This window comes from Cyrtonyx montezumae, unplaced genomic scaffold (assembly GCF_038088225.1).
Source record: "Cyrtonyx montezumae isolate F1298 unplaced genomic scaffold, pur_monq_1.0 scaffold_2, whole genome shotgun sequence".
Lineage (NCBI taxonomy): Eukaryota > Metazoa > Chordata > Aves > Galliformes > Odontophoridae > Cyrtonyx > Cyrtonyx montezumae.
Window position 1 is genome coordinate 24,175,871 of NW_027071936.1, and position 19,393 is coordinate 24,195,263.

The 19,393-nt window shown below is 39.4% G+C and overlaps 1 protein-coding gene across 1 annotated transcript in view; it reads right to left on the reverse strand.

Annotated features, from left to right (window-relative positions):
- ANTXR2 (ANTXR cell adhesion molecule 2) overlaps window positions 1-19,393 on the reverse strand; it is a 95,546-nt gene that overhangs the window by 66,376 nt on the left and 9,777 nt on the right. Inside the window, exons 8-9 of the mRNA XM_065736609.1 lie at window positions 4,310-4,370; window positions 3,247-3,342 (exon numbers count right to left, since the gene is read on the reverse strand). Of these exons, the coding sequence (XP_065592681.1) occupies window positions 3,247-3,342; window positions 4,310-4,370 (157 nt within the window). The remainder of the gene's footprint in view (window positions 1-3,246; window positions 3,343-4,309; window positions 4,371-19,393) is intronic.

The window sequence follows — 19,393 nt, forward strand, 5'->3', positions numbered from 1 at the left end:
GAAGCTCCTGTATTTCTAGTGTTTGGTAAACTGGGGAAAAAGTCTGACTGTCTTCTCAATCACCTATGGTAGAACTGATAATCATTTCTGTATTGGAACTGTACCTGTAAGCATGGACTATTTTCTGACCTAGGGGAAGGCAGATGAATGATCTGTGAGATGAATGTGGAGATGACTCTGTACTATGCGTAAGGAGAAGGCAGATACACAAGCAGTTCAGGGGCAGCTAAAGGAGGAGCTGATGGCATAAATGAGCTTTTCTCATGTACCATAATCTACACTGACTGCTTGGCCTAGATCTGGGGCTAGTTGTGAGGTGGGGAAGAGGGATTAGCACATTGCCATATGTTTTTGTCTTAATGGTATGTTTCATAGATTATTTTTCTATCCTGCAGCTACATTTGGCAGGTTTCCTTTCCAGCATTTGGTAATGGTTCTTTATAAATGCAGAAAGAGAACCATGCCAAATGTATCTTTTAAAACTTGAAGAACTGACAAAATAAGGGTTTGCTCTCAGGCTTGTCTCGGAGTAGAGCCTAGGCTACCAGTAAGGGGAATTTGCAAGCGTGTCCTCCATTATGTTCTCAAATGGTGAGGATTCCATTGAAAGCACATCTGTTTTTCCATGAAGGAGAAGACAATGTAGGAATACCTTTCTTTTTCTTGGGACAACCTCCTGCTAGTGCTCAGAGCCCTTCCTACCATTTTGTCTCCTTCAGTCTCTCCCAAGACAAAAATGCTTGGAGCCCTGTAGAGACAGCTTCTGTATCATTTCCTTATTCCCTTTCAATACTGTTCTGTAAACATTTGCTGTTGTCCATTGCTAAAGACGAGACAAGAAGCTGAGCGTGTTACAGCAGGCCTTTGGCAATACCCCTTACATACAGCAGGTTGTTTTTAACGCTGCAGCATGTAATAATACATCACTATGCCTATCCCCCTCCCTTTGTGGGTGTCAGCACACCCTTTCCTGAAGCTAAGAAAAGAAAAAGCAGTCCAGAGATCTGGTTGGAAATCATCACATCAAATGCTAGCATTTGCAGGCTTCTTCCTGTCCAAGTATAGTTACTCCTACCATGGCAAAGCAGACGTGCACATGCTGCACAGCCATAAATGACTACATGATCAGGGAATTGGAGAAATCAAAGTTAGGAAATATGTGAAAAGGTCATTTAAAGAAGGCAATGTGCTTAATATATTTCAGTGACATTCATCTAAGCTGTTAAAAAGGCTTCTGGGTAACTATTCCTGAATCCCACTGTAAACATTTCTCACTGTCCTAATAACACCTACACTAGATTGCCTGCAGGCTTTTAAGTCTAATGCCTCTTGTTCTCTTCTCAGTGGATTTGGAGAGCCCACCATATTATCTGCTATTATGAAAGATGTGAAGAAGGCATGGGCTATTATTTTGGACAGACTGGGGCTGTAGGAAGGTGAACTGTTTGTGGCTAAATACAAGTCAGAAGGAAGCCAGAAATAGAACTGGGGGAGTCCTGAAGGCCTGCAAACCAGCCACCTAAACTGAGCAGAAATCATAATTATCTGAAGGTCATGTTGCTGATGTCTCACCTGTTAATTTTAAATAGCATGAAATTAATTTTTATCATCTAGAACTAAGCCCATGTCCCTGCTTCTCCAAGTAGGAAAGGTACACTAGGATAACAAATACACAACTGAACCAATTCTGTCACATTTCAAATTACAGTTCTATAAAGCTGATGTGAAAAAAGGTGTCAATAAGCAAGCCTTAGTTTAATATGGGGAACAAAGGTGACAATTCTAATTGAAACTGAAGGGAAACTTATAAAAGCAAGATAGGTTTACTCAGGTTGTCTTTACCCAGAACTGTGCTATTTTCTCATTCTTATAGAAGGTCTTTAACAGGCAGGAGAGATCGGAAGAAAATGTATTGGAAGCACATATTGAAAAGGACAGGAATTAAGACAAGCTAATATAAGAATCAGACATCAGGTAGGGGAAGAAAATGTTGGTTTTTTTCTACAGCTCATTTTTTCTCTTTTTTTTTCCAGTCTGACTTGCTTCTAAGGCATAAGTGATTAGAGCATGAACTTGAATATAATTCTACTAGCTGTCCACTTTAGTTTGTGGATATCAAAAATGGTGAAAGTTTCAGTCAATGGTGCTTTTTCACCACCATCTCCCTTCTGCTAGTTCAAGGAGCAGAGGAGCAGAATGGGACTGATCTGAATTCTGAACTGAATTTCCTCTGCCCCAAGAGTCAGAGAGTCCCACTGAAAGTTAATGCATTGAACAACGCAGGACCAATGCCTAAAAATTTTGCCTATGAAGGAGTTCTCCAAAAATATTCTAAATCAGATAAGAAAATGCTTTGCATTTTGTCCTTTTTTTTCTGTTTTTTTTTTTTGCTTGTTTGTTTTGTTTTGTTTTGTTTTGTGAGCTCTTGGAGCCCTGTACTTAGAAAAATTTCCCCGATGACAGTATTTTAACAGAGGAAGAGTTAAGGATTACAAAATCTGACCAAAGGTCAATAGTAAATTCAACAGAAAAAACACAGAGTAGGAGTTGCTTCTAAAAAACTACAGGGAAAGTGCCTGTAACAGATGCTGTGGCCACAGTGTCTGAAACAGAATTCCATTCCACATATCAGGAAACTACTATCCATCTAGAGATCTGGCTGTAGTCTCCTGGAGGAGATTGCTCCTCAAGACACTAAGCTGAAGATGTCACAATACAGGGACAAAACGCTACCAATTGTAGCAGAAGTTCCAGGGAGAGGATTCCATATCATGAAGGGGCACCCATGCCCTGCCAAATTCCTGAGGTAGTCTATCAGCTATACTTCTTGTATACTGGACAGTGTGGGCAGAGATGCTTCAGGACAAGCTGAATGTACCTTGGATAAGATTGACTTCTGGAATGATCATGAGGGCCTTTTTTGACCATGCTCTTCTTACAAGAAGGGGCATTTGGTCAGCATGCTTTGTGGCTGTTTTTTTCATAGGTACATCAGGAGCTAGACGGTTACCACCACATTATTCCACATTACTGCTGGTCACAGCTAATGGTAACTGGAAGCAAATTAAAATCACTGAGCAAGATACTAACAACATACATCCTCTTACTAATTCTCAGAGCTTTCCTGCTTTTCTTCCTTCCTTCCATGCCTTTGTTTAAATTTTCTTTAAATGAGGCAGAAAGAAGGAAAAAAGAATCACTTAGAAACAATCTGCCTTTAAGTTTCCTACTAATTTCAATACTTACGAATGGTAGTTCCGTTCACTTGATAGGTACAAGTAACACCATCAGTTCTTCCACCAAGGGTTAAGCCACTTCCTCTAAGAACAACTTGGAACTCCTCTGTAGAGGAAAAGAAAACAACAAACACTGCTATTCACTGCACTGCAGCTTAGATAGTAATGTTCTGCTGACCATGTTTAAATTAAGTCCTGGTACTTAACTGCATACTTAAGTCATTATGGGGAAAATAAAGAATTGTACCTCAGTTGATTCTGACTAGTTGCACATGAGGAAAGAAATCTGGGTGTTTATTTGTAAGAGATTCCAGTTTCTGATCGGGCTTGCTTAAAGCTCCACAAAAAAAAAAAAAAAAAAAGCATTCTGCTCAGAAATGCTTCTCTGGAAGTTGAGTAAGAGCCATGCTATTTGTGAGCATGTATTCTTGCAGAGGAGGAGGGACAACTTTGTTTACTAAGGCAACTGACTTCATTGAGACGATCCATGTTTCTAAAAGACATCCAAATAGACAGATTTTGCAACCACCTTACTTTGCTTGGTTTCAGAGTGTGTGAACTGTGAAACTAGAAAGAAGGATTTAAAATTGTGTAGCTCTTCTACATGAGAAATGCTACCTTCCTGCACCAGAGCAGTGGGATCCTTTCCTGCTCACATTAGAGCATTCAGGGCACTATAAATATTCTCAAGTCTTTATATGGACTTGCATTACCAGGATTCCTAGAACTTAACTTGGTGACCACAAATTAAGGACTGGAGTGTCACAAATGTGTCACTGCTTTAAATATTAGTAGTGCAAAGTGTGACTAACTGCACACATCGTACAATAGGAGACAGGTTTCTCAAAGCTGTTCCTATGTAAGAGTTAAGTTATAGGAGCAGGCCTTGGTAGACAACTCCAGAGAAAAAAGAGCTTACAAAAGGATCTGATTTTTGTCAAAAAAAAAAAGTCCTCAAGGAATTTCAAGAGTGATATTCCTCTTCTAGATGACTTGTGGGGTTTTCCATTGGGTAAAATGTGGACACCAGTTCTGTAATAATTGAATTTTTATTTTTTTTAAAGAGAACTTACCTCCCACACAGACACTGGATGGTTCCAAATATAAAATCTCAGTACATGACTGCTTCAACACCTGTTGCAAAAGAGAATACAGTGGATAGGTTTCAGAATGCTATTTCAATGGGGAATGTTATTTTAAATGAAGTATTTGTACCTAGAAAATACTCGTACACAGCTACATATTTGGTTTGCGTGTGCCTGACTTTGTAGGACATTGCCTTGAACCATGTAAAACTTCTGCATGCTTGCACAGTCAGATCCACTAAGAGTTCATAAGACTTGGATCAGTTTGTTAAACCTGGGATACTCTTCAAAACAACACTGATGTCTGATTTTGGCCTCAACATTTCTGTCCAGTTCCCTAACTTAATTTTCCGTGGAACCCAATCCTAAGTATTATGCCAAAAGTTAGTCACAAGGAGCCTGATCCAGAATCCAGCCCAGTCAAAAGCTGTCTTCCAACAAGCTGTAGGTCAGGCCAAGTGCACGTTATTCCAAGCACTGGCACCCTGCCCTATGTAGAGCGGAGCAGGAACGCATGGTTTTCCTGACTGAACAGAGCTCTGTTGAATGATTTTCTTTAACTGCTGTGTTAGAGAAGCAAAGTAGGCTGCATAACCAGTTATGGAGTAGTCTTCCAAAGGGGAGGGGCAAAAAATATTCCTATAGATAATGTATAAGTACAGAGGATGGAATGCATGGCATTTGTGGGCATGGTGGTGATGGGTTGACTGTCTGACTAGATGATCTTAGAGATGTTTTCCAACTTTAATGATTTCATGATTCTAAGGAAAGGGGTAAATTGGAATGATTTGTACTTCAAAAGGTGGTCTTGGACACTGTCCTTAATTTCAAGTTAAATCATAACATATAAAAGTCATAGCAGCGTTTTCCCCCAGTGCAGATGGGAAACGTAACTTGAAACTTGTAGGGTTAAACAAGTGAAAACAATACACTTCTTTACTGCCCTCTTTCTTCACATGATAACGTGATTTTTCTAAAAGGCTGTTAGTTTTATTTAACAAAACTTCTGTGTAGTATTTAAATAGCTTTGCCTGTAGCATATGACATTTTTAGCAGCATTCATATATATAATAATAGATGGAATTGATTCAAGCTCAGGTCGTGTTTGTAGCATGATGTCCTGTTCCTGTCCCCTCTGTACCTCCTTTTCCTCTCAGAAGCTGATTCAGAACCAGGCACAAACTATCAGTAAATGTAACTGTCCTAGTCTTAGCTCCTTTTACCTCCCTTTAAATGTTGCCTTTTTTACTCCACTCTGTTTGCTCGTGATTTCTACTGCTACATATTCAGTCCCAGCAGAAACAAAAGCGTATTTGTCAATGTGCATAGCAGAACAGCAAGCCAGGTTACAAGCAAAAAGCTGCCTGTCTCATTTAACACTTTCCCTATCACCTGACTCACTACAAACTCTTGTGCATGATTTATTTTTGTAGTCCTTTCAATAACCATTTATAAACATTAAGTTGTATCTAAAAATCTGTAAGGAGAAACCTTGCAGGCACACGCATTTGGACGAGATACAGCAGTAGAGATCTTTGGAAAGAATGCAGCTCAGAGTTCAGTGCAAATCCAGCAGTTTATATTAGGCTGAAGATCTCAACTCTTGTTTCCAAAAAAGGACTTTGCTTTTTGATTGTTATTTCAGTGTAGAGTACAGGCCTATTTTAGAGAGAAGGAAAAAAAAGTGCTTTGTGCAAAACAAAATAAAGAACGAATAAAGTATTTCTGTATTGTAAAAACATATTCTGGTATTTCTCTCTGAAGATTGAGCCACATGAACAGTCCTATTTAAGTCACTGAGACTTTGGATTTGCTTTAATATTAAGATCTGGCCATTGGCAATATCAAGGCTCGTAGAAATTATTATTTTTTAACATTTCAGAGTTGCACTAGATCCACAGGAGCAAACTTTTGAAGTTATCTCATCCCCATTTGCTCAGTGTCTGATGAATGAGGGATGCGTTATGGAAGGGGGGGTCTGGAACATTAACACCTCATCTGATTTTCCTTGGGAAGTGCTATTGTAACCCCACCATATTTATAGTGATTTTCCAACACTATTTCCAGACATGACACAAAGCAGGGAAATAATTGATTTGGGCACACTTAACTCCATCTGAACTTAGGAATAAACAGTGAAAAATAAAAACTGCAACTGATATAGAATATGGCTTAGAATTAATTATCAAAATTAATTAACAAAAGGGAATGATTCAGAATGCACTCATTTCCCACGGGACCATGAAATTTCAATTCTTACATATAGATGTGATGTTTGTGATAAAAGCAAGCAAATAGGTTTTTTAACACTCTTCATAAAAATACACAATTGCTTAGATATTAATTTTCCTCATGTAACCTATTGCCATTCATTGCTCTCACTTGTCTTGAGAAGGCTGTGCTCAAACACCTCCAAGCTCTTGGCAAGGTTAATAACCTAGCATTGCTGTGTTCACTCAAACAAAGCTCACGTGAGGAAGACGACTGTGTGAGGAGCTGTTTTCTTTTTCTGAGTTATTCAAAGAGCTGCTTGTCTTGAAAGCCCATATACGGTGGGAAAGCTGCTATTAAAATCTACCCTATTATCTCAGAAAACCTTCCCTTCAGCAGCAGTCTTAAGTAACCTTAAGAAGCAGAAATGAACAAAATGCAGAGAGGTGAATCAGATGTAGCCAACCCAGAAGTATACAGACAGCTTTCTCCTCAGGCTTTCCCTTATGGGTTCTTCCAAATGCTCCTTGAAACCAAAATTTGGACAAGATGGATAAAGTGAATCCGAAACAGAATTCACACTAATCCTATTAATTTTACCAAGTCTAATTAGTTTTGAAAGGTTTGGCTCACAACAATTACAGTAGAGAACCTGAAAATGTTTTCAAATGTGGTACTCAACACTTCTTTCATATCTAACAGGATTTAGAGAACTTTGGTGGTTTGGTGTTCATTTTCAGGTTTTTTGTTTTGTTTTGTTTTTCTATTCAAGAATAACTTGCACCTATCTTGCTGTGGAAACCTGGACTGCAAAGTCAGCAAGATTGAAAAGAACTCTACAAATCTTTACTATGCTCCCTCTTCTCTAATTCATGACAAACAAAGGGAAGGATTGGGCATTGCAAATTCATTAATTAGAAAATTACTGCCCACAGGAAGAGCTGAAATAATGACTATATAAGGTTATCCTTGCGTGGGATACTTAGGCACTCTGTGACTTACAGTAAATTCAAATAAGAGCACGAAATGCTGTGGATGCACTACAGAATGCTTCTTGCAAGTCTGAGACAGAACAAGGCTATGCAAAATGGGTTACATCTGGAAACACACAGGAGCTCATCCAAATGGTGTCAAAATCACAGCTGTAGGCTTTTAATTTTAATGCTCATTTGGAACCATGTGTAGCTGTTGGTGAAAGAAGGTAGTAGTGCTACTCTTCAAGGTGGTCAGTCTCTTGTGCTTCAAGAAAATGGGAAGTGAAATTCAAGTCACTGATGTTTCCTTTCTTAGCAGTAACAAAAAGCAGTAACAAAAAGCAGACTGTTGAGGAAAGCTTGTTCTGTAGTTTTTCTGCACGCAGCATGTTATATCGCTGCTATATCACAGCAGCTAAGCATCTTAATGATTAAAAAAAAAAAAGTTAGAATATGTTTTCTATGAAAAGTTATGACAAAAGCTGCCACAGCAGCAAGTAGGGTGAACGCAGCTTAGGCTCAGCGCTGCAAGTGCTGTCCAACACAGCTTCTGAGATTTCATTGGAAGCAAAAGAGCCTTTGAGGCTTCCAGTGAAATCACATCTGATGGCCACTAGGTGAATGGATGCTATACAGTTTGTCAGTAGTGCGAGTGAATTGTTTCAGAATATTCCTGAGAGCAGAAGTGGTCAGAATAAAGGCTTCTGAGATGACCCGTGGCACTCAAAATCATCCTTGATGTAAATTAACGGATAAACACCAGGATTCAATCTGGCTTAAAAAATAAATAAATAATAACCAACATTTCCTTTTCTGAAAGGGTCACTTGCTAATCAGCTGTCAGACTGCTCAATTCCACCTGTGAGCCAGCTCTCATGCTCCTTAACTGCACACTCCTTAACTGTACTTTCAGGAACACGAGTGTTCACTTAAATGCAATTGGGGATGAGGTCCTGATAATGCATAAAGGGTCACTTGCTGGATCAAGGCTTTTATTTTCCATGCAGAAAATGAGCTTCCTTCTACACTAGTGCCTCAGTACCTGCATGCATGCAGCTGTCAGATCTTTGTCCTTCAGAGGAGCTCTGTATACTCTGATCTTGCTTTCACATCCTGTTTATTAATGGTAGCTAAGGGCACAGCTAAATGCTGTGTTTAGCTCCTGAACCAGCTAACTGGCATTCAGGTTTTCATGTGAAATCCTGCATGGTCCAGTTGCCACCTGTCTTCACCTTCAGCTTTCAGAGGTTTAGAAGCCACAGCTTTGTATTCACAGAAAGTTCAGCCTTTTACAGGTACAGACTAGCATATGTGTGAATGTTTCTTAGAACAGAAGTGGAAAGCCCAACTGCTTTATCCACTTCTCAGGTTGGGACCACTTTTCACCTAATTAATTTCCATCCAATCAATTTGAGTGTTAATCAGTCCTTAAAATCTGAATCAAACTCTGTGGTGCCTGGTTCCTGTGCATTTCCCACTTGAAGGTTCCCGATGGCTTACATCAACTGAACCTTATGAAGTGGATTAGCACTTGAGTTAATTAGAAATGCTTTACAGAAATGCCATCAGTTTCTGACCTGTAGGTGTCCGATCAAAAAAGAGAATCATGCTTTATTAGAATTATTTAAGCTCTTAAAAAAGTGCATCTACACAAATCATTACATTAGCGTAGAAAAAACATGCATCCCTACAGCAAAAGCCAGCCAAGCAATGAGGTGGAATGTCTCACCAGTGCTTACAGGCTTTGCAGACTCCATCTCTGTTTGTAATTTTTGCTTTGCCATAGATCTTGCCTTTGCTCTATGCAACATTTATTCCCATAGAAAGCCTGCCTTCTGCACCTTCCCCAGTCTCTTTAACATGTCACATGCTGGGCTCTGCTTTTGCTCACTTCTCACCCTCACTGCTGCCTCTGAAAGTTCAGAGAATTTAAACTGTACAACTCCTGCAGCTCTGTAAGTATTTTGCCTACCATGTACTGGGAACATACTGCAGAACAGAGCTGCACCATGCGGCACAGTGTTACAAGCAGGCTACAACAACTTCCCCTTCCAGCACTTTAATGAATGTCACGTTCCAAGAAATTGTGAAAACAATGCACTACTAACAAGCCATGAGCAACCCAAGTGTACACTGACAATTAATAAATATGCTAAGCGTCAATTCACTTCATGGTATCGTTCCATTTTACTTAGCCCCAGTCTGCAGTTCAGAAGGTTTTGGCAGAGAGTAGCACCATAAATCATAGCTCTTGTGGCATCTGTTCTTTCCTACAACTGGACATGGAGGTTAGGAACTGGGGCAGGTCAACAGCACAGTTGGATGTTTTATTGAACCACCATAACAATTTTCAAGTCTAGTTACTGTTCTGAAACCAGATAATGGTGTGTACATTTGTACGAGGACATGTAAGTTGCAGCTTCCTGGTTAGAAGACCAGTATGGCCATCAACTGTTGGCTTGACTCCTTACAGGGAAGGCAATGCATGTGCTGTAACAAAACAAATGCATCTAATTCTCTTTTCCAGGGCTAAGTTTTGAAGAGGGAAAACAGACACCTTTTAAAGGCAATCCCATTTGCTAAACTCATGTAGAGCATGAACTCATGTGAAATATATGCTGAAGGTGCAATATGATCACTTCCACAATCAGTGTACAAAACTCTACTGACTACAATATTACCTCCAGCTCATTGCACTTCAAGTTTGGAGCCTAGAGCACTGCCTGTTGCTATCCTGACAGCCAGACTCATTGCAAAATGTGTGCTGTGGAAAGATGGAAAAGGAGCACAAAAACTTTGAATGCCAGCTTGCCAGCAAATTCAAAATAGTAGCTTTTCTCAATGTTATCATCCCTCTACTTTCCTCTCTCTCTTACACCATTTTATCTAGAGGTGCTCTGAGCAAAATAGAACCGACAGAGAGGAAAGCAGCTCTAGAACCATGGCAGAATACAAGCAGAACTGAAACTAGAAAAGCCACACTCAGAGCTTGACACAGAGCAGGTGTGTTTTTCTTCATGGAATGCAGCAAGTACATCTCTCAGTTAACTGTGACATCTACATCAGGAAAAGCTGCACCTCCCTTATTCCACCCTCATCCAAGATAGAGGTAAATACATAGCGCTAGTCAACCACCCGCTACCCTGTCGTTATTTTACTGCAGAACAAAGAGAATTACTTAAAACATACTGAAAAAAGGGAGACAGGTGAGGAAGGAGGATGCCGCACAAAAAACTTGCAAACAGCATCTGTGAGGAGCCACGAAAACAAAATAGCATTGAAAACTAACTGTAACATTACTAGTCTCAGGGGGATTTATGCAGGCAGGCAGAGCTTTTGGTCATCAGCTGTAATACTCAAGTTGTGATGGTTGCTTGCCAATTAGCGCCTGTACCTTTTGTTTCCCATTAAATGTTAATTAGGGAGTGCCATACACCTGGTGCTTGGCGAGCAGCTCCAGGAGCAGTAGGCAAGAAAAAAGCAGTAGGCAGGCATCAGCTGGTACAAGAGTGTGCATAAAGGAGGTAAAGAAATGCTGGGCCTGAGCTGTGTAGACTGCCTGGGACTGCAGAGTACCGCGTTTGAGTTACTCCCTTTTTGGGTAAGTTAATACCTTCTTGAGTTTCATCCCAGTTCAGAGCTGTAAAAAAAACCTTCAGGAGAATTTGTAACACAAACAGTGTTACACTATTGTTTGGTTTAGTCATTTCCAGCTAGGCTGGCCTAAAGTCTGGCCAGAGAGTCAAAGAGAGCCAATTAACGTGGAGTTCATGGAAGTGGTCAGTTCAGCTCCTAAAATGACTTTGCTTCATTTGTTCTGATTGGTGTACTAAGACTGCACCTACCCCATGCTTTCATGTGTTTTTATTTTTGTATGAGTCATCTAAATGTCTTACTGGAAACTTTTCTCTCCCATACCCCTAAAACATTTTTCCACTACTGGCTGCTGAGGCAGTGAAAATGAACTGAAAGTTAAGCAGGAGTGTAGCAGTAGACTAACTTGCTGTTTTTCTTCTGAAGACTGAAATGCTGACTGTTCATAGCTCAGTAATTGCCATGCCATGCTAATTGAGTCTTACAGAGTTCAGAAGTGAATCAAGGGAGTGAAAGCTCAGGCTGTATGTTTGCAGGTGTTGTTACACATTTCCTTCTCATCTACAAGTTGTTGCTCTTTCCAACTGAGTAAGATGTGATTATTTTATAATGCAATATGGTTACACTTAGGTTAAGCTAAAGGTCTGGAGTAGGTTATGAGAGTGAATGAATATATGTAGATCCTTTGACTGCACTGATTCCAGTTGAGTAACCTTAATCATCTTCAAGACCTATAGTCAGAAGCATCCTCCTGAAGTCCTATGTATGCCCTGCTCTTAGGCAAGACAGCCCCTCCATGTGCATTTGCTCCTTGAAGTCTGCTGCTTGACTGCAGTTTTAAATCTGGAATTGTTTCAGGTAGCGTTAAGTGTCCCTGTGTCTTCACAGTCTGAATTTAATTTAAAAAAGAGTAAAACAGAAGTCATAGAATCGTGGAACAGTTGGGTTGGAAGGGACCTCGAAGCTTATCTGGCTCCAACTCTCCGAGATAGGCAGGGTTACCCCTGCCAGACTAGGCTGCTCAGGGCCTGAGGAACACTTCCAGGAATGGGGCATCCACAATTCCTCCTGTAGTATTCACGTGCATAATGAAATTCCAAAACCAGATCAATAGGACCATGCCACATTCCCTTCTTTCTCTCCCAGTGCAGATTTTTAACAAAAGCCACCAGGCACCGGTACCACCTCACCCTAGATGGAAGGTGATCTATTTGAGATAACTAGAAATGAAACAAATGCTTCCACAGGAAACACCATTTTGATGCTTCTGTCCAACAAAGCAATGGCAAAGCAACTGTAGCAGTTATGTGCATAATGGGGATACACTTCTGTCTGCTGCCAAACATCTGTGCTCTTAAGTACAGCTCACTGCCAATTTCAGCCTACTTCCTGACACCGCTCAGCACTGCCTTAGACAAAGCGCAACAGGAAAGCGGGTGGAGGAGGGCTGCTATCCTGTCCCCCATCAAAATGAAAAAAAAAAATCCCTGAGACATATGGTCTTGCATAAAATAACCATCAGAGAGAAGCCTGCTGCAGTGTCAGGTTAGTGGGAATATTCTAATTATACGATGTCAAAGCGCTGCCTCATTTGCAGTCACCGAGTGAACCAAATGTAGATGACAAAACTGCAGGTCGGAAGAGATGCAGATTTTAACAGCATTGGAACCTTTACCCTCACATTACTAAAAACAACTCTAAACCCAGTACTTTGCAAGTAATGTAAATAAGAATCTAGATAAACTGCTACTTTCTATAGCAGGAAAAAAGTGTGGTTTGTTTTTTTTTTTTTAATTAGTAAGTAAAATCTGTCTCAAAACAACTTATCACTAAGGAAACACTGGATCTCAGTTGGACTTGTAAGTGCTTCATTTTGAGCAAGTTTTACACTTGTCCTTATGTAACAGAACTGATAGCCATGCATGGAGAACTGACAAGTTGTATCCAAATCACAAGGCACGTGTGTGCTCGTGAAAACTGGAGCCATGTCAGTTATGTTACCGACTTATCAAGCTCTCTGTTCTCCAAGAGAACATTATCTGGTTTGTAATATGTCAGAGAACGTCAAGTTAAGGGCTGCACAGCAGTGAAGGGTAGAGCAGAAATCGTTCCATTCCAGGCCATTGAGTCCCTTTAACATCTACATGCAGTAATTCCCAAAACTACCTACTCGGTCTCGATCACATGGAAAACATAGCATAGCATTAGCTCTAAACCTTGCACAGAGTGCATCTTGAATATTAGACCATCCAAGTGGATTAAAGAAGATGACTGATTTAATCACAATAATTTTTTTAATGATAACTTGTTGCATTTTTCCTCCCCCCCTGCCTCCTTAAATGTTTAATAGTTCGCTTCCTGGATTCCCAGGGCATAAACTGAGCATATTTTCTTCCTACAGGAAATGATCCAATTACATTCATTTATAATTGATAATGAACTGTTTAAGCTCGTTTTGCTCTTGAAAAATCTTAACAGTGTGCAGTTGGCTTGCTAGCTCTCCTCCCCTTATCTGCAGCTCAGGGGCATCATTTAAGGAAAAAGTGGGGACGTCTTAGTATATCCTAAGCAAGGTAGACCAGGGCTGAATTTCAGTCCTAGTGAGCTGAGCTGGCTCAGGGCAGAAGTGTTGGAAATAACTTAATTCCTGATGACTACTCAATAACCAAATGGCTTGCAACTTGGCCAGATAAAAATCTTAATCACAGAGGGTTAAGGCACCAGGCAGCAAGTGGTGCTAATTACAGTGTAGGCATTTCCATTAAAAGCAAAACAAAAAAGAAGAATCTGCATTAATTGCTACTGACACATATTACTCTGTTCCTTCCAGAATAACTCTTTAATAATTCTTTCCTATGGTCCTGTCCCCTCCTCCAACAGCTGTACTTCTAGCCAACCTTGTTCCTATTTTTGTTAATATCATTCCAGTAAAGAGAGCTGGGTTCAGTAGGAAAGGTATCACTGCAGGAGAGCTGTCCAGATGATTTAGTGCCTTACTCCATACCTACACTGAAGTTCAAGATCTATGGTTGCTATACTAACTGTACGTTTGCAACTGGATTTTTGTGGTGTTTTTTTCTGTTGTTGTAGTTTGGTTATGGGGTTTTTTGTTTGTTTGTTTTTATGAAGATACAACTTTATGCCAAGAGTTTGGGTCTTCTTCCTGTCATGGTCTGTGCCAACCTGAAGACAACTTAACTTCAAAAATACAAGTAGAACATATTTTATGTGATGCAACTTCCCAGCTTATATCTCTTGATCAGTTTTTTTCCCCTATGATTAAGAGTGCTTTTTCCTCTTCAAATGCCCAGTTCAAAAGTGAGCACCCGCAAAATGAATGAGCAAAAAGATACGAATACTCGCATCTAATCCCTTGCAGGTAGAATTCTTATGAAATTCTGTAACAGTACAAGATAAAACCATTCTAGACAGAACTGGTGTGGGCTTTTTCTTTTTTTTTTTTTTTTTTGTTTGTTTGTTTTAAGCCAATGACTTCCTCTTTAGTTCTGCATGAGTCAAGTTCCTGTAGTTTTATCTGACACCACTTTGTGGGGGTTTCTGAAGTATGAAATATATTTTAACTTTGAGTATCAAGTGCTGCCAACTCACATTAGTATAAAAATGTTTTGAAGTCTACTTACAACTGCCACAAATTCTAATAACATTCCTAAAATAAGCTCCATTAATTTAACTTCAGCAGGCACAAATCTTGTCCAGCTCTACCTGCAGAGACAACTAGACAACTTTCCAATCAGTAGGGCTTGTATTTGCATAAATGGAAGAGGAAGCAGGGATCCTTATCTCATTTTGCTTTTTAGAATGTGAGACAGTCTGACTTGCTGAGTTGTGCAAGCCACAAGCACAGAAATGTGTCACAAATGCAAGTAAAATATGAAAAGATTGCAAAAATAATTGGAATAGAATTTCATACTGTCTAACAGTGTAGTTTTACAGGGACATTACAGAAACTTCAGCTTTACTGGGGAAAACAAAACAAAAAAAGAGAAACAGGAAGACAATCTGCCAAAGACAACAGCCGCTTGTGCAATGTGCACAGTAAAAGTAGAGAAGGTTGCTTCTACCAAAAGCTACCCCTGCACTCGAACAGGCAGCAAACAACTCCAGATGAGGCAGGGCAGACAGGCAGTCAGGGTGCTAGAAAACACATGGAGCTGTCCAACAATGGAGTAGAGACGTACTGCGTCATACAGAGATTCCAGTGTTTAACTCAAGTGGCACTAGCATCCTTGTTCCCAGATCCTTTACTTAATCACTTTTCTCACTGTTCCTACAACCGTTGTTCCATAATTGACCAAAACAATTAAAATGACAGTGTTTCCTGCTTCTACGATTATGGATGTATTCTGCTCCCTTGTCAGAGTCCAATATTATTTTTGCATTACAGAGTTTATCTGATACCTGATATGTCTTCCAAATTTCTCTAGGCTATAAGACCCATGGCATTTAGTCACCTTGTGGAATCTGATCCCTCAGGGAAATTCTGAGTTTCTATCTAAGCTACTTAGTACGGACAGTATATCCAAAGCATTTCTCCAAGTGAACACTCTGGTTTGAGACCATACTTAGGTAGATGCGAGTTAGCAGTTAGAACAGTCCTGACTCTGGTCATCCTCTTCTGAAGATACCCATGTGCCTGATTGTTGTCAGGACAAGTGCTGCCTCAGCAGTCTATCAAAGCCATCTAGGAAGGTAGTATTTTGGTTATGACAAATGGACTCTGTCCTAACAGTGAAACTTGGAACCTGATGATCCTTGGGGTCCCTTTCAAACCAGGCCATTCTATGATTCTATGAAAATTACGAATTTCCAAACAGTTTTTTGTCACATTAAAAAACAAACGAACAAAAAACATTATATATATACTTTTATATTGAACTTAAATTATTTGTGTGAGAGGAAAGGAAAAAAAGAACAATTTCATTTTCTCATATAGTACTAAATTGCCACATGCTGATATAATCTGTGCAGTCCAAAAAACCTTATAGTTCACACTGCTGTGGCTTGCTCAGGAGGCCATAGTCCATGTAATTATCAGCCAAACTGAATTAGTAAACTGCTCCTGATAGCATAATAACTTGCCCTCAGCATTTTTCTTTTAAGCTCTAGATTTCCCCTTGGATTTATTTACTCTGACAATGCTGTTCACTCGCTACTTTGTAAAGTTAGTTATTAGTGATGTCAGAAGAGCTGGAAACTTCAAAAAACAGTCACCTCTTCTTGAGTCCATCCAGAGTTTTTAATTGTTAGTATTATTCAAAAGAAATGCCATGCACCATGGAGGTGCCTGAATTCTTATAAACTTCACTGGGCTTTTTATCTGAATTAGGAATTTCCATACAAGCTTTCAAGATCTGAGCTAGGTTTTCTCCAGATGCTGATCACCAGCTGTCTTGAACATGGCCATCATTAAATGTATCTTACAGAATCATAGAGTGGCTGAGGTTGGAAGGGACCTTAATGATTATCAAGTTCTAACCCCCTTGCAGTGATTTCATATAGCTATCTAACGAAAATAAACTTTCATAGTTGCTTAGATCTCAAACAACTGCAGAATTAGGTAGAAAAAAATACTCTAAGATAAAGCTTGTCAGATTTTTTTTCCCACCAACAAAATGAAGATTAACGGCTCAGGATTCCTTCCATTCACTGCAGGTATAACAGCAGAGAAGCCAAAAAATAAAATCACAGCTGAAAGTTTGGTAGGGGCAAATACAGTAGGAGAGAGAAGCAGCTCCTCCTACCATCCCTACTGTAGTTGTAGCTTTGCTGGAGGGTTTCAATTGCTGGGTCGCTGCTATTTCTGTAAACAGTGTATTTTTTTTTTTTTTTTTTTGAACCATAAATATTCAGTGATCTTAATGGAAGGTTTCACAACTGAACCTTTAGCATTGCATTTCAAGCTATGCTTCTGCGTGTTTGTGACTTGGGTATTTCCTTTTCCTCTTTTGAAATTACACTTCCTTTTTATGACAGAGTGTCTCTGAGTCTGTATTCTCTAGCAGACTTGCAAACAGAAATGGTTTTACAATTGTGAATAAAAGGAAAACTGTTGCTATTTCATATTTGGTTAGATCTTGCTTAGCGATTTTACAATGTGATGAGAGCGAACTGTCACAATCAGTCAAAACCCCCTCAGTGTTAATTGATTTGTAACTACAGCACCAATCATGTTAAAACACATGCATTAAAAAAAAAGAAAAACAACAGGGAAAATAAGAACTATCTATGGATACTTCCATCTGCACTGTATAGTTAAAAACAAGGACAATTATAGCATGTTGTTATTCATCTGCTTCTAATTAATATATTTAAAGTGCTTTACTAGAACAGAAAGAAAAATAGTCTTAGATGCCAGGATGGCGAAATGAAACTACAGTGAATTTCAGTGCTTTTCAGGAAGGTGGGGACAATATTCCAACCTTTAAAATTCTTAGGAACTGTCAAACTGTTAGCCTGGTTTTGTTTAATTGCTTAACCCAACAAATGAGACCAGTGAGGAGAAGATTGAGGTGCATTGATGTGTTTCCTGGCAAACAAAGCTTTCTCATGCTCTTTTGTCATCAATGAAATTGTTTTCTTTAGGCCCATAGAGCCACAACATACAGTCTTTTTATAGACAGAAATATGCAGTGATTCAAGTGTTGAACTATCTATTCCAGCTACAATCTGCTAAATGAAAACCTCAACAACTCATGAGTTCAAGCACAGCTTGAAGGAGCAGACAATGTTAAAGCTGTAGAAGAGTTCACTCAAGACATTCTTTTTTTTGTACAGTTCCTCTCAGCCTTAAACTGTTCCCTTAATGACGAGGTGCCACACTTAGGTGCACCTTTTCTTGCTCTACAGATACAGTATGCACACACCTGCTACTTCTGTACTTGATCTTTTCACGAGTGCCAAAAGAAGCTGGACTAAGGCTTGTGCAAGCACCATCTGCCAAACTGACTCTTGTCCACACACACACAGAAAGTGAAGGTGCTTAAATTATTTCTGGAAGGAACAAGCGAAAGTCTGGCATGGCTACTAGCCAGAGACTACCCAAAAACACACTGGCCAAAACTGGAGGCTAAGGGGACAGCCTACAAGCTAGGTTAACTTTGTTTATTTTAATTACAGAATTCTCAGTCTGAGCTCTTCAGAATCCTCAAGGGATCATACTCCTGCTGTTTCCTCAGAGCCTAACAGTGGAGAAATCCAGCTCCTGGAAAGGGTCCGATCTGCAGGTCAGTGACTTTTGTTTGAGAGGACACTTCAAATACAAACATTTCTTCTTTTACTTAGCTCTACCTTGGCATACACATTTGTAAATGCAGTACCTGTAAAAATTCAATAGCCTTACCAAGTGGGACTAAATGTTTAGCTTCTGTAAGTCTTTTCCTGGTGGCTTCAATGCTGAGTTACTTTGTGCCAGCAGAAGAACTGATTTGTGTTAAGTATTTTAAATGGCAAAAGCGGAGATTAAAAAAGGAGTACCACGTGGGCTGTATATAATTTCAGGAAAATAAATGTCACTCTATGAAAAGGTTGATTATCCCTCTTTAGAATATGCAAGGAAGCTTCTCAAATTACATTTATTTTAAGCAATGATAAGAAAAAAAGTTGCCTCATTATGATGCCAACTTCCACAAAAAAATATATATATATATATACTGAAGGGAAGTGATAAATTGATGACTATGTAATATCCTGTATGTGAGTGGTATCCTTTATTAAAAAAAAAAAAAAGAAGAAAGAAAAAGGAAATGAATTATAATGAGATCATTTTCAGAATAAGGATTTCATTCTTGGTTTGATGGTAGGCTTTGTTCCTTTCTGCTGCTTACACGCAGCAGCAGTCTAAATCTTGCACAGAGCATGTGGCCTTTGGTTGAACATAAAGTAAATATATTAGGTCTTTACAATCAAACATGTTGGCTTTAAAGACAGCTACAATTCTGCGCAGCCAATGGCTACAAACCAAACACTCCTCTTGCTTTGATCTTTTCTTGCAAATCAGAGTAATCATGTGAAGAGTCCCCTTTCATTGATGAAAGTCTCTTAAAGCACAGTTGCAAAAAAAAACCAAAAAAACCATAAACTGAAAGTCTCATTCCTTAGTAGGAAAACAGGTGGTTAACATCAAGCATGTATTTAGAATGATTCTATGAATACAAAGATTAGTGCAATATGTATTTTTCACTCATTCCTGATGAATTCAACTAGTTATTCTCAACTCTACTGCAGTAATGGTTTCAGTTTGTTCGAGATGAAGCCTGTAACAGCCATACTTCAA